Source organism: Gossypium arboreum, chromosome 8, assembly GCF_025698485.1.
Source record: "Gossypium arboreum isolate Shixiya-1 chromosome 8, ASM2569848v2, whole genome shotgun sequence".
Classification (NCBI taxonomy): domain Eukaryota; kingdom Viridiplantae; phylum Streptophyta; class Magnoliopsida; order Malvales; family Malvaceae; genus Gossypium; species Gossypium arboreum.
Window position 1 is genome coordinate 10780204 of NC_069077.1, and position 14223 is coordinate 10794426.

A 14223-nucleotide genomic window follows, 5' to 3' on the forward strand; every position below is an offset into this window, starting at 1 on the left:
AAATCACGAGTGGATGAAAGCAAACTAGGATTTTGTTTCACTTTTAACATTTATTGAAGGAAAAACATATAAAAGAGAGACTATTGTAATTTGTGAACTAGGAATAATAAATACCAGTAACAAGTTTTTTGCATGAAAAGTTGGCCTTGCATGGGGGCTGCTGGAACTATTGCTTATTCAAAAATGGCAACAATTGGGGTGTTAACATCATGTTGAGCAGAAACCCACTTTAAAAGTCCTTGGGAAAATGGCAAGGAGATATTCTTTTGCCTGCTAAATGTAACCGAGTAGGTTTGCTTTTGGTTCACCTCTGTGAAAACAATCTCTTCCGGTTTTACACTAACATCCACCCCTGTTGGGACAAACACTTCATAGGTATAGGATGAGCTTGCTGGTCCAACATTCATCACCGTTCTCGTATATGTCTGAGAACCACCAGATTCCGCCAATAATATAGAAAATGAGGGATAGTTTAGCTCAGCTTCAGCTATTATTGATTCACTGGAACAGTTCACCGTTTGTTGCACAATTGTTCCTACCTCCTCGTCAGTGTAATTCAAGCCACATAAATAAGGGATATAATCATCAGGTTGGATATCATAGATAAGGCCAGGGTCGTTTGCTTTAGATGGGTTAACATGGCCGGCACCAGTCGCGAAGATATCAGCAGTAGTGTTTGTTTCATCAACAATGGGGTTACCTCCCAGGTTAACCAAGCTAGCTGTAGTCATGATCGCAGATTTTATAGCAGCTGGAGACCAATCTGGATGAGAGCTTTTGAGTAAAGCAGCAATGCCACTGAGATGAGGACAAGACATTGAAGTGCCAGAAATCATGTTGAATGTTGAGTTTGTATTTGTTTTGTTTTCTACTGAAACTGGCCATGCAGCTAGAATGCTTACACCAGGACCAATTATATCTGGTTTCAGGATCCCAAAGCTTTGCAAACTTGGGCCTCTTGAGGAGAAAGAAGTGACTTCAGGAGCAGTTTGCTTTCCTAGTACTGTACCTTTGAATATGATTGTAGCTGTTGCATTTATGGTCGAGTTTATATACTTTCGGATGCTCAAACCAGTCTCGTAACCCACATGGGTTGCAGGAAGTACGTGAGGATCAGCTATGGTGCTGAAACCATTAAGTTTGTCATTCATGAGGATCATGGCAGCGCCACCATTGTCTTTTACTTCTTGGCCTTTGTCAATTCTTCCTATATCGCCACCTCTTTCACACAGAACCACTTTTCCTTTGACATCAACATCTTTCAATGACCCCGGGGCGCAAAATGCCGATGCTGCCTTGCCATTTGCCCCTGAATATACAAGAGGCAGTAAAGTTGAAGGGAAATCATTAGGCTGATAAAGGGATTCACCATCAAAAGTTAATCCATTCCCTAGCTTTGGTACAGCTGCTATGCTCCTGTCAATGGTGCTTGCTCCGACTGTAAGAATCCATGGAGCCTCATTTGATAAGGTACCATAGGAAGGACCTTCGTTTCCAGTTGAGCAGCTCACAAATACACCCTTCTGAATTGCTGTAAATGCACCCAAGGCAATTGAGTCCATATAGAAGGGAATTGAACCACCACCTAATGAAAGTGAGAGGACATCCACTCCATCCTCAACAGCGGCGTCCATTGCAGCCAATATTGCACTTTCAGAACAACCCGCTCCACATACTTTGTACATTGCCAAGTGAGCTAAAGGTGCCATCCCACTTGCTGTGCCATTGGCATTGCCAAAAACATTTGCACCCTTCACAAAATTGCCACCAGCTGTGCTTGCTGTGTGAGTGCCATGACCTTCCTCGTCAGCCGGTGGCCCAACCTCACCTTCTACAAAACTTCTTGCCCCAATCAGCTTGTTATTGCATCCCCCTTCAAACTCACATTTCCCCTTCCATTTCGCTGGCTGGGGCGGCATTCCTTCGTCACTGAATGAAGGGTGACCCGGGGTTATTCCAGTGTCTAAAACCCCAATTATGACTCCCCTACCATAATTTGATTGGTTCCAAAACCCAAGACTTTGCTGCAAACCCATGAAGTCAGGACTATGTGTTGTATGTAGAGAATATACTTTCTCAGGCCAAACAGATTTGATCCCTTCCTTTCTTTTCATTGCTTCTGCTTCCTCTGCTGTTAGCTTTGCAGCAAATCCTGTAACCACATTTCGATACGAAAAAACCATCCGTGTCCTCTGGCCGGGGATGGTAACCGGAAGGAATGATCGATACCAACCATCCAAATCTACTGCTTGTGCAAAGACTCCCTTTGGTTTCTTAAGGTGAACAATGTAAGTTGACAAGCTGCTTTTCCCATTTTCTTTGCTAGCCACTGCTAGAGGAACAATAAACATGAAAACAAGATTAACTAAACAAATAGCACCCATTTCTGGCACCAGTTTAGTACTTCTTCTCTTCATATTGATTGAAGGAACGGAGAATCCTAATTTTTGAATTACTCTGTATGTATACTACCATATGCATACATATCCTTATATAGATAGTTCCTCTAGGTCGGCTCATAGGGAACTTGGTATTCCCCGCTGCTGTATCCAGTTAGAAAACAAAGTGTTGACGGACCTTGTGTATGACAGATACATTTGAACATTGGGAACTGCTTCAGCAAAGTCAAACTGGTATTTACTTGTGGTTTTACTTGATTGTTTATTATGTAAAAAATGGTCATTTTACGTAAGTGTTTAAGGAAATTTTTGCCTAGTCTTTTGGGACGAATTGCTATGATGAACACGCTTATGACAAAGGATGGGACATTGAGTTGTGAGGAGGAAGGAGCATGATGACAATGCCTAAGGTAACATTTATATTTACTATGACATGGGATATATATTGGGATATATATATTTGCCTGTATATTATCGCCAAATATTACCAATGAATTTCTTGACTTGTAAGATACAAACTAGGATCATGAAGAGTATATTCTAAATATTTGATGCAGAACCAAGGAGCAATGAGGATCATGAGAAAGGAAATCAAGAGTTCGTTTGATTTTTTATTTTTATGTTTCTTTCTTGATTAATTCAAGTTCTGACTGAATATATATGTTAGTGTTTTTTTAGTTTCTTAGTTTTATGATCTATGTCCTATTTTTAGGCAGACCTAACTCTTTGGACTTTGAAATTTATTTCTTTCTTTTATTTCTAAAAATATAGTCCTTTTAATTTCAAATTTAAAGTCCAATTGATGATTTTGTTAAATTTTAGGTACGTTGATATAGTTGATTTAAAAACAAAGTACAATTTTTTTTTATAAAAACACATTTCAGATTTAACAAAAGTCATATGATAATATAACAATGTTACCAATTGGATTTTAATTTTCAATCAAACAAGTAGAGATTAAGTTTCTAGAATTAAAATTTGAGGGACTAAATTTTAAAAATCTAGAACGTACAGGAATTGTGTGCAGAATTTAGACATTTTAAGTATTTTTCTTATACAATGTTTAGAATTGGGAATAACTCTTACTAACTTTTACTACAAGAAGAAACTTACTTCAGCCTGCTCAAATCCAATATCGATGCCAACATTATTAAAATTCTTCTATTAAATTCATGTCTATTATAATGTCATTTTATTGGTTATATAATTATTAAGTGAATAATTTTTTTTAAAATCACATCAATAAATTTAATAGAATAATTTTAATCTTTTAAATTCAAAAGTATATAAATTAAAATCTTAAAAATAAAAGTAAAGATTCTAAATGCACAAAGCTTTAAATGTGTTAATAACTCATATAAAATTTTCCTTCATACAAATTTTCAAAACAATGTTAAATTTAAAAGTTTTAAGTTCTTTTATCTTAAAAAAAAATCATAAATGAAATCAATTATCCTTTTAAGTAAAAAATTCAAATTATTATTTTTAAATTTTATCTAAATTTATTAAAATAATATAAAATATTATAGTAATAAAATAAAATTTAGAATAATAAAATAAAATAAAATAAAATTTAAAATTTGAGATTTGAGATTTGGCTTATCAAACAAATTTATAATATAAATTTAGTATTTATAAAATTCAATAATTAACTTTTCAACATTTAATTTTTGAATTCATGAAACAATTTAAATGATTTTAATAGTAATTTGAAATATTAAATAAAATTATAAAGCAAAACAAAACAAAATTCGCCATTGTGCTATGGCGATAAGAAAAAAAAAAAACACTAGTTGAATTCCTTACCAAGCAACTTATCCCTTAAAAAGTTAAAATTATTGTTAGTCCCTATAATTTAACAAAATTTAAGATTTAATACTTATACTTAAAAGTTAAAGAATAAGTAATCTTTATTATTATTTAAAAATCTCAGCCCTACTGAGTATTATTTGTAAAAATTGACAACATGAAATTTTGATTAGATTGTTGAGAGATTGATTTATAGAAAATAAAGATGTTAAAATAAAAAAATTGATAGAAATTAGTAAGAGTAGGAGTTTAAAGTTGAAAGTTTTAAGTTTTAATTAAGTTATAAAAATCATGTTAATAAATAAAGAAATGGGGAGGTATTAGGTATACATTTACAATGAAATAAAAATCTCTCATAGTTGCATAAGTAATTAACAATCTTTATCCTATTATCAGGTTATAATTATACCTATTATGATTTTGCTCTACAAATGATTTAACGTAAATAGGTTGAATTTAATACAAATTATATTTAGGAAAATATTATTATTTACGTATCAATTCAATTGAACTTTGTTAAAGATTAATAAACATATCTTATATTTTCTTTATCACACCCTATAATAAAAATAATTTATTTTTAACAAGTAATTATATTGAAAAATATGTGCAGATTTTTTTTATTTAATTTTATATTCATAATTTCAATCTAATTACTATAATTAGGATATTGAGTAAAAAATAATTGCTCTTGGCCCAAAACAAATATGAAAAATAATTTCAAAACTATCAGAGCCAGGTTTCGATCCTGGGACCTGTGGGTTATGGGCCCACCACGCTTCCGCTGCGCCACTCTGATTAGTTGACATTTGTTTGGAGATACCTTTATTAATAATAAAAATAAGTAAAATCTCATATATTTAGTCCCCTTACAGCGTGCAGAATTAGCTCCTTAAATTTATCATGCATTAGTTCCAAGTTACAAGTTGAGATTAGAAGCATCTGGAAAGCGAGCCAACTCGCGACTCTCGACGAACCGCACCTTCACCTAACCATCAAAAAGTAAAAAATTGCCAAACAAAAGCTATGGCATTTTTAAGGTCGCTGACCCCTGCCACTGCCACTGCCATAGCCGCTGCCTCTGCCTCTGCTCTGCCTGCCGCCTTTGTTTTCTCTTCTTCTTCTTCTTCTTCCTTCTCCTCTTCTCGCAATTCTTCTCATTTCCCCAACGCAAAAAGCCTCCCTTTCCTCTCTTCACCACCCAATCGCTTAGGCCTTACAAGGAACTTCGCGACCTCTCCCACTGCTCTTAACATGGATTCACCCTCTACTCATCACAACCCATCTCAGGTTTCTGATCAAATTCCCAATTTTGAGCACTGCCCAGTTCTTTTCTCATCAAATCTTGCTCTTCTCTATTACTATTATCTTTAATAAATTCTGCTTCTTTCAATCTTGGATTTGCAGGAAAATGGGTCCTTGCCTGACCTTCTTGTAAGTTAACATCTTGATTAATCTATTTCATTTAGTATTCTCCTATAAATTGAGTCCCCCCCCCCCTCCCCCAACTCCCTCTTTTACTTGAACATGAAGTGGATGGTTATTGTATTTTGTTGACATGCTAAAAAGTTGGGTCTTTAATTGTTGTATCAGACTGAGTATATGGTGGATATGAAATGTGAAGGTTGTGTTACTGCGGTCAAGAATAAGCTACAAACAGTTGATGGTAAGGCAATAGTGATAATTTTGTGATTTACTAATCTTTTTTAGGCTTTGAAGGGATATTTTTTAGCCGTTCTTTTATTTCGTGTCTATTTTCTGTTCATAAATGCAAAGGAGTCAAGAGTGTGGAAGTTGACTTGAGCAATCAAGTGGTGAGAATACTTGGTAATTCGCCTGTGAAAACCATGAATGAAGCATTGGAGCAGACTGGTCGAAAAGCTAGATTAATAGGTCAAGGAGTGCCAGAAGGTTTGTCAAATCTACCTTGTATTTATGTTGGGGATATTAACCTGTATATTTGTTGTTTGCTCACATTTATGCATGCTGGTACTAGACAGAAAGGAAAGGCATAGTTTCTCATGGAATTTCATAATTTATGTAGCAACCAGTTCTATGGTTTACTACATTCTAAACAAGATGCTGAACTGTTCTAAAAAATGATAAAATTTATGCTCTATTTAGCTTGTTGATGGAACTCCTTGAAATTTTAGAAATGTCCTGTCAATTGCTATTGTTATTTATATGATGTGCTTAAATTGTACCAATTTTCTAAGGTAGCGTTTGGGAGCTAGGATTTTAGAATTTGGATGTGGATTTCAAAAATAGTGTAAATTGAGTAGTAAACTATTTAGAAATGTAACATTCATGATAATTTCTCAAATCCATGGATTTGTTAGATGTCTGTTTGGTAATGAACTTGAAGTTCTTAAAATATTTTTGGAGTTGACAAATCCTTGTTTTTATGCCTTTTTAAATATATATTATATTGAATCTCAACTAATTTGTCCATAAGATATGCATTTCATTCTTACCATTTATATGATAAATGAAATCCAAATTCTCAAAGGCATGTTCCCAAACAGAGCATAAATATATTGATGGGAGTCGATTTCTTGGGGCACATTTTTGAGCATGCTATTCATATAATGGAATTCTCCACCCCATTTCAGCAAATGAAACTGCAATTTCTCAAATTATTATCCTTGCCCTTCTTTTGCAGACTTTTTAGTTTCTGCAGCTGTTGCTGAGTTCAAAGGGCCACAAATTTTTGGTGTGGTTCGATTGGCTCAAGTGAGTATGGAACTGGCTAGGATTGAAGCCAGTTTTAGTGGTCTGTCACCTGGAAAACACGGTTGGTCAATTAATGAATTTGGTGATCTGACAAGAGGTGCTGCAAGTACAGGGAAAGTGTTTAATCCATCAAATGAAGGAACTGCTAAACAGGTTATTTTCCCAACTTCTGCAATCCCGGATTTCATATTTTTCTTTTTCACATAAATCATGAAGTGACCTCACATGCGACCCTTTGCCTGTGTATTTTTATATTTCATTTTCTAACTGTGAGTTCGCGCGCATGTCAGTTTAATTTCATTTAGTAAGTATAAAGTGCAAGTGTGAGATTCAAAGTAGCACTTGTGTTAAAGATGCAACTTACTGGTTGATGGACCTATCTCAATGCTATCTGAAGGGCACAACTATAATGAAGGGCATGGTTTACTGCTGCCTTAAGATTTTTTCAAATGATTTACTTGATAGCGAATTTGTTCTGTTCATAAATTTTAGAGTTCTGTAATGACTGAATATATGCTTAAAGACCCAAGTGTTTTTAATCTTGCCTGCAGACTTCTTTGTTGAGAAACAAAAAGTATATATATATATATATATAATAAAGCAAAATTGTGGAGAGATTATTCTTTGCTGTAAAAAAATTGATGCTAGTATTTAAGTTACCAGTACGTAGAGTTTTTCTAATATACATGGAATGTTCTCTCTTTTGTTAACTACATATTTATTTAATCATAAAAAGCCAGGATCTTGATATCCATTCTTTCATACCATCATGTTTGCTGTTCATTCCTTAATCTTGTCTTTGCATTACAGCCAATTGGCGACCTGGGAACTCTAGATGTGGATAAGAATGGTGAAGCCTTTTACACTGGTGTCGAACAGCAACTCAGGGTTGCTGATCTCATTGGGCGGTCAATAGCTGTTTATGAGACTGAAGATAGATCGGATCCAGGTCTGACGGCTGCAGTGATAGCCCGAAGTGCTGGGGTTGGTGAAAACTACAAGAAGATATGTGCATGTGACGGTACCACCATCTGGGAAGCAAGTGACAAAGATTTTGTCACTACTAAGGTCTAAGGATTTGTCGAAGTTGGTATATGTACTTATATCCTTGGTACCAGGATTCTTGTTCACATAATTTATGAGCTCTAGGCTTCAATGACAATGGAAAAAGCTGTTTAATCCATATATATATATATATACACATAGAAGATGTATTGTGGCAGTGATATTATGGTTGTTGACGAAATGAACCTTTGTTGAGTTCAAATGTCAATATTATCTCCCGCATATGACATGGTAGTGAATAGGTACGCATGGTTTTTTATGTGGATGATGAATGCTAGCATTGCCCACTATGTTTGAAAAACATGAAATATAATATAAAATAATTCGATAATAACTTTGTCATCAAGTCTTCAGTAGTTATAGATACAAATAATCAACATGATATTGTTGTTAAAATAAAACTGGGATACTGAGCTTTATGAAGAAAAAGACCGTAGCAGACATTATAATCCATTCTCAGGATCTTATTGATGGACAATTGGAGGTTTTACAATCCAAGCTTATTCATTTCCAGTACTTGAGATAATATCAGCAAACAGAAAAAACCAGGATCAAATTGAATGTGGGATAGATCTTAATGGTTGAGCTTTCTGTAAAACAAAGTGAAACTTTTCATCCATGTTTAAGTTTTCGGGTGCAACTCCATCTTCAAGTTCCCAATCAAATGAATGAATAAGTGTACCCAACATTGAGTGCAACATTCTCATGGCCAATGGCAATCCAGGGCAAATTCGTCGCCCACCTCCGAATGGAATCAGTCCAAAGTCATTTCCTTTAACATCCATTTCTGATCTTATGAACCTTTCTGGTCGAAACAAGTCGGGCTCCTCCCAAAAATTGGGATCTCGACCTATAACCCATGCGTTGATAAACACTTGTGCGCCCTTTGGAACCACGAAGTTATGAGCCTCAATATCTGCTTCAGCTTTTCGAGGGATTAAAAAAGGAGCTGGAGGATGTAACCTCAATGTTTCCTTGACAATTGCTTGCAAATAAGGTAAACAAGTAACATTGGATTCCTCCACCAGGTTCCCTTTGCCAATTATTTGTTTAAGTTCTCTCCGGGCTTCCAGTAAAGCTTGGGGGTTATGGAGTAATTCTGCCATTGCCCATTCTATTGTACTTGTAGTTGTCTCAGTTGCCGCTATAAATAAAACCTGTTTCATAAATTCTTACCAAGTTATGGACTTAAAATTTCAATAGGAAAAAAAAGAAAGGAGATAAAGTTGCAACCAGAATCAAATGTTTGATCTGATTTTTGTCAAGCTCTTGGTTGTTTTCTTGACTGAGTTGGAGAAGAGTATCCAATAAATCATTAGTTGATACATAATCACTCATCCTTCTCAACTCCACCCGCTCATCGATCAAATTGTCGAAAAGATCCATAATCTTTCTTAAATGAATTGTCATTCGACGCCTATTGCCCTGCAAGTCAAGATTAGCAATAGGGAAATAATCACCAAAGTTGGGTTTTCTTAACTCTTCCAAGATACCCTGCACAATTTCTCGGAACTCCGCAGAAGTTTGAGAAGAGTCGGATAAATCAATAGAGAAAATAGTATTTGACATAAAACTAAGCGTAGTTTTAAAAGCAGCTTGGCGTATCTCAACAGCTTCTCCGATGCGGGAACTATGACGAACATCAGCGAGGAGTTGTTCTAGTTTGGTGCGCCTCAAGTATTGGTTAGCGTCAAGTCTATGACTAGCAAAAATGTGCAAATTGCAGATTTTCCTATGATTTCTCCATGTGGTTGAAGCAGGCATCCAAGGCAATCCGACTTCGTGGTGTCGAAGGGCACGAATGGCATCAGGAACGGTTCGGTTACAAGATACGGCATCATGCTTTTGGAGGATTTCTTTGGCCATCGTTGCAGACGAGAAAACTACAGTAGTTATTTGCCCAAGTTTCAAAGTCATGATGTCCCCATGAACCGAGGCAAGTTTGGCAAGAGACTTATGGGGATTATCACCAAGCTGAAAGAGGTTCCCGAAGATGGGAATTGTTGGTGGACCAGGCGGAAGCTTGGCCCTTCTTCCCAATTTTCTTGTGATTGCATGGAGGGCTTGAAACAAGATCACGTAGGAAACAAGGTACATTAACCAACTCAAGAGATCCATCTTAATTGCTTGTTCTCAAGCTCTGCATCAACCCTTGACTATCTTGGTGAGTTTGATAATGGGAAAAAAAAAGATAAAAAAGTCGACCAGCTTCAAGAAAAGTTGGGACCTGTATTGAATCACTAATTTAGATTTTCTTCCAACTTATTATGGCGTTGCCTTTTAAAGAATTGCTAAAAAAACGACAAATGTATACTACTGTGAAACCAATTAAATCTCATTTAATTTCACCTCATAAAAATCAAATATATGATTTTAGATTAAACTAGTTTCTCACGTTTTACATTTTATATTTTAATTGTGGTCATTAATGTGAAATTATTAGGTTTAAATTCTAATCGTTATTAGAATTTAATCACTACTTCTTTATATTTTTATACTTATAAACAGAGACTCTAATAAGATACTGTAATCATTTCCGATTGATTAATAAAATATGCACTCTCTTTACTCCCCCATTCTCTTTGTTATTTACTTTTTGTATATTTATTTTATAACACGTTATCAATACGATTCTTTTTTATTTTATAATAAGGTCACTCCAAATTTATTGTTCAAGTTGTTGTCGATTGCCTTCTAGAGCTATTGCAATTTCAGTCTTCATTTAAGGCCTGCGCATTATGGATAATCATTAGAGCTTTTAACTACTAGATCTTCAGGTATATTTTACTATGATTTATTTATTATATCATGTTTATTATAATTGGAGAATAATCATGACAACATGAATAGATTGATTTTGATTTGAAATTCACGCATGTTTACGATGGTTATTATGAAATAAAGAATTAATGGAGACGTTTAAAAGTTTGTCCTACTAGTTGCATTCTTCGAAGTGAACGCAAACATAAAGAAAATAAAAGATATAATCATGAACCACTAAAAATCGGAACATAGTAATAAACAAGAAAACAATGAGAGTTCTTAAGATAACTCTTCAAATGATAAAGATAACTTATGTTATCAATGTGATATGAAAAATTATTGGCCATATATGTGGTGTACACCTAAATATTTTGTTTTTGTTAATATTCTTTAAGGAAGGATATGAGAATGTAGTAATAAATTCTATCATTATAGATAGAAAGTATTTATCTTATTTGGTGCTAAAACAAACAAATATTATTCCAATATTTGATAGTATAAAATTAGTCGAAAGCTCTAAAAGAGCTAATATATTAATATCTTGTGATAGTTAATCCATTGATTTTAAAAGATATTTATAATAGATCTTATATTGAAATTGTGAATGAGGAAAATATTATATTTCATATGAATCACTATTGCTATAAATATCTATTTTGAAAGGATGAAAAGAGAGAATTGGGTTATTAATTTATATTTATTTTATAATTTTGTGATCTTCTTCATTATCATCCCTATTAAGGGATTGAAAATAAAATATTTGATTGTGAAAGATCTATTTATAAGCAATAAAATATGATAATTCTATCTAAAGCTCATTATGGTTGGATGCACCTGAAGTTGTTAAATTTTTTTTTAGATATTTGAAGATTTTGGCATATTCCTTGAAACGAATATTGCATATAATTGTTTGGAAATTATATTTATTTTGTTGACTTAGTGACATTATAATATTCACATTGATTTGGACATTTTCATTAATAAATGTCACAATAGCACTTATATGTGGATACAAAGTAAAATGAATGATAATAAAATTATTAATTTGTTACAATTTAGTATAATTAAAACACATGTTAAAGTAAACCGAAGTTTACTAATACAAATGCATTTACTACTTGGCGTGACTAGTTAGACCATCCTAGATCATATATGATGCAAAAAATAATTAAGAATTCATATGGACATTTACTAAAGAACCAGAAGATTCTTTAATTTAAAAGAATTATCATATGTTGTTTGTTCTAAATGAAAATTAATTGTTAGAAACTCACTAGTTAAAGTTGAGATTTAATGTCTTGCATTTATGAAACGAAAATGAGCCATTCATCCACCATGTGGATGGTTTTGATATTATATGATTTTGGTAGATGCATCTACAAAATAATCACATGTATGATTAATTTGCAACCTGTCGTTTGGAAGATTGCTTTTTTTAAATAATTAATTTCAGATCATGTAATTAAGATAATTTATCTTGCCAATACTGATGAGTTTATATCTGTCTTTTATTGATTGAGTTTGAAAAACTTTTGTAAAAAATTGTTATTTATACACATAATGGTTTAGAAAAATTGTTGATTGAACGGCTTTGATTAATGTCTAAACCATTACTTATGAGAACTAAACTTCCTATTTCAACATGATATTATGTTGATTTATGTGTTATACGCATCAAGCTAATAAGTTATAAATACTCCCCATTACAATTGGTTTTTGATCAATAGCTAAATATTTCTCATCTTTAAATTTTTGTATGTGCGTATATGTTCCAATTGCTCCACCACAACGCACAAAGATGAGTGAATCCTCAAAGAAAGTTGAGAATATATATTAATTACAAGTTTCTTTATATTATTAGATGTTTTGAATGTATTCGAGATTCAATTATGACATGATTTGTGATTACAATTTTGATTCGATAGTTTTCTTGACATTAGGGGGAGAGAAATAATAACTTGTAATGAGTTAGGAGGAGAGTAATTTGAAACAGAAGTTCAATAAGGATAACTGTTAATCCCCCTAACCCTATACCGTCGTCGGTACAGGATTACGAAGTATTACGGGTCAGTACAGTTCAAACATGAATAATACAGATATAATTATTAAGCAATTCAAGAATTTGCCCTACTGTCTCTGTAATGGGCCCTCAAGACCCAAATTAGAAAATAAATCGGGACTCAATTGGGAGCTTATAAAATCTTTCGTAAAATTTTAAAATTTCCTTTAATGAACAGTACCATACGCCCGTGTGGTCTAGATAACACGCCCATGTGTTCCATAACACACCCGTGTGGGCACACCGTGTGGCTCACACGGCCTGGACACGCTCGTGTCCTCTACTCGTGGAGCTCTCTGACTTGTTACCCATGAATAAATTGGTTTCACATGGCCAAGTCACATGCCCGTGTACTTAGCCCCTATGGATTTATTTTTCGAATCTAGTGCAGTTTTCACACAGATGTATCACACGCCCGTGTTTAAGACCGTGTCATCCACAAGGCTGAGACACATGCCCGTGTCTCTGCCCGTGTGGTAAAACCTGGACATACTGAATTGTAACATTTTAGGTGTAGGGGACACAAGGCCTAACAACATGCCCGTGTGTAAGCCGTGTGTCTCACACAGTCTGGTCACACGCCCGTGTGCCAGGCCGTGTGGACTCAATAATGAGCCTTTCACAATTTGCTAGCCAACCCTGCAAATTTCAAACCACAACCAATACAAATACGTTTTATATATTATCCAATACTTGACTTAAAACACTTATCATGTATCATTATCAATTATCAATTTACTTATTTCACTATTACAATCACAATGCAAAATAACACACTTAAGACATCCTAGGTACATGCCATTATCAACAATTAACATGCTTTACCTTATTGAGTTTGAGATTGGCCTAAAATGCTGATTCAACTGTCTGACCTTAACCTAACCTGCACACGGAAACAAACCGTACGCTGAGTATGAACTCAGTGGTATTTCTATAATCCAAACACTTAATAATATAACATACACTTAAAAACATATATTGATCATAAGTATTCAATTATTCATTTCATGGGTAAATTCTTTATAACTCATTCAATTCTTATCATCTATTAATTCGATTAGCTTTCCAAAATAAATTCATAAATCACTTGAACAATATTTTTCCCATTCATATCTAATTCTGAGTTACTTAATTCATATGTCTCAGTCATTCTTCAGTTCACTATTCAGTAACATTAAATAACATTCAACTATCACATTTCCATTAGTATTTTGTACTTATCTATTTCAGTAATAGTTAGTCATCAGTAATAATCAATAATTCAGTAACAGTCAAATATTTAGTAGCAGTCAATTATTCAGTACTTTTATTTACCTCTATTAACATGACTCGAACCTGGACGGATACACGGATCCAACCTACACACCTGGATAACATATAGTGTTTCATCGGCTG

General features: G+C 33.9%; 3 protein-coding genes and 1 long non-coding RNA gene across 4 annotated transcripts; 2 read left to right on the plus strand and 2 right to left on the minus strand.

Annotated features, from left to right (window-relative positions):
- Positions 1 to 173: 173 nt before the first annotated feature.
- LOC108468306 (subtilisin-like protease) lies at positions 174 to 2384 on the minus strand. Its single transcript, XM_017769194.1, has one exon. The coding sequence runs from the start codon at positions 2382 to 2384 to the stop codon at positions 174 to 176; it is 2211 nt and encodes a 736-aa protein (XP_017624683.1).
- A 113-nt stretch (positions 2385 to 2497) lies between these two features.
- LOC128296266 (uncharacterized) lies at positions 2498 to 3165 on the plus strand. Its single transcript, XR_008286813.1, has 3 exons — positions 2498 to 2633; positions 2717 to 2809; positions 2957 to 3165. It is a non-coding gene; the product is annotated as an uncharacterized LOC128296266 (long non-coding RNA).
- Positions 3166 to 5078: 1913 nt separating this feature from the next.
- LOC108467417 (copper chaperone for superoxide dismutase, chloroplastic/cytosolic) lies at positions 5079 to 8208 on the plus strand. The gene is made up of 6 exons (XM_017768020.2): positions 5079 to 5498; positions 5616 to 5642; positions 5802 to 5874; positions 5985 to 6119; positions 6871 to 7094; positions 7752 to 8208. The coding sequence occupies exons 1-6, from the start codon at positions 5235 to 5237 to the stop codon at positions 8013 to 8015; spliced, it is 987 nt and encodes a 328-aa protein (XP_017623509.1). The 5' UTR covers positions 5079 to 5234; the 3' UTR covers positions 8016 to 8208.
- Positions 8209 to 8298: 90 nt separating this feature from the next.
- On the minus strand, positions 8299 to 10269 carry LOC108468307 (geraniol 8-hydroxylase-like). The gene is made up of 2 exons (XM_017769196.2): positions 9240 to 10269; positions 8299 to 9163 (listed from the first exon to the last, which is right to left on the minus strand). The coding sequence occupies exons 1-2, from the start codon at positions 10122 to 10124 to the stop codon at positions 8558 to 8560; spliced, it is 1491 nt and encodes a 496-aa protein (XP_017624685.1). The 5' UTR covers positions 10125 to 10269; the 3' UTR covers positions 8299 to 8557.
- Positions 10270 to 14223: the final 3954 nt, after the last annotated feature.

Bases quoted from the DNA above. Each gene is read 5' to 3' on its own strand.
- LOC108468306 (XM_017769194.1), bottom strand. From the start codon at position 2,384: ATGGGTGCTATTTGTTTAGTTAATCTTGTTTTCATGTTTATTGTTCCT.
- LOC108467417 (XM_017768020.2), top strand. From the start codon at position 5,235: ATGGCATTTTTAAGGTCGCTGACCCCTGCCACTGCCACTGCCATAGCC. The intron at 5,643-5,801 runs GTAAGTTAACAT...TTGTTGTATCAG, and splicing joins GGTCCTTGCCTGACCTTCTT to ACTGAGTATATGGTGGATAT. The intron at 7,095-7,751 runs GTTATTTTCCCA...TTTGCATTACAG, and splicing joins ATGAAGGAACTGCTAAACAG to CCAATTGGCGACCTGGGAAC.
- LOC108468307 (XM_017769196.2), bottom strand. From the start codon at position 10,124: ATGGATCTCTTGAGTTGGTTAATGTACCTTGTTTCCTACGTGATCTTG. The intron at 9,164-9,239 runs GTTGCAACTTTA...TTTATGAAACAG, and splicing joins AGATCAAACATTTGATTCTG to GTTTTATTTATAGCGGCAAC.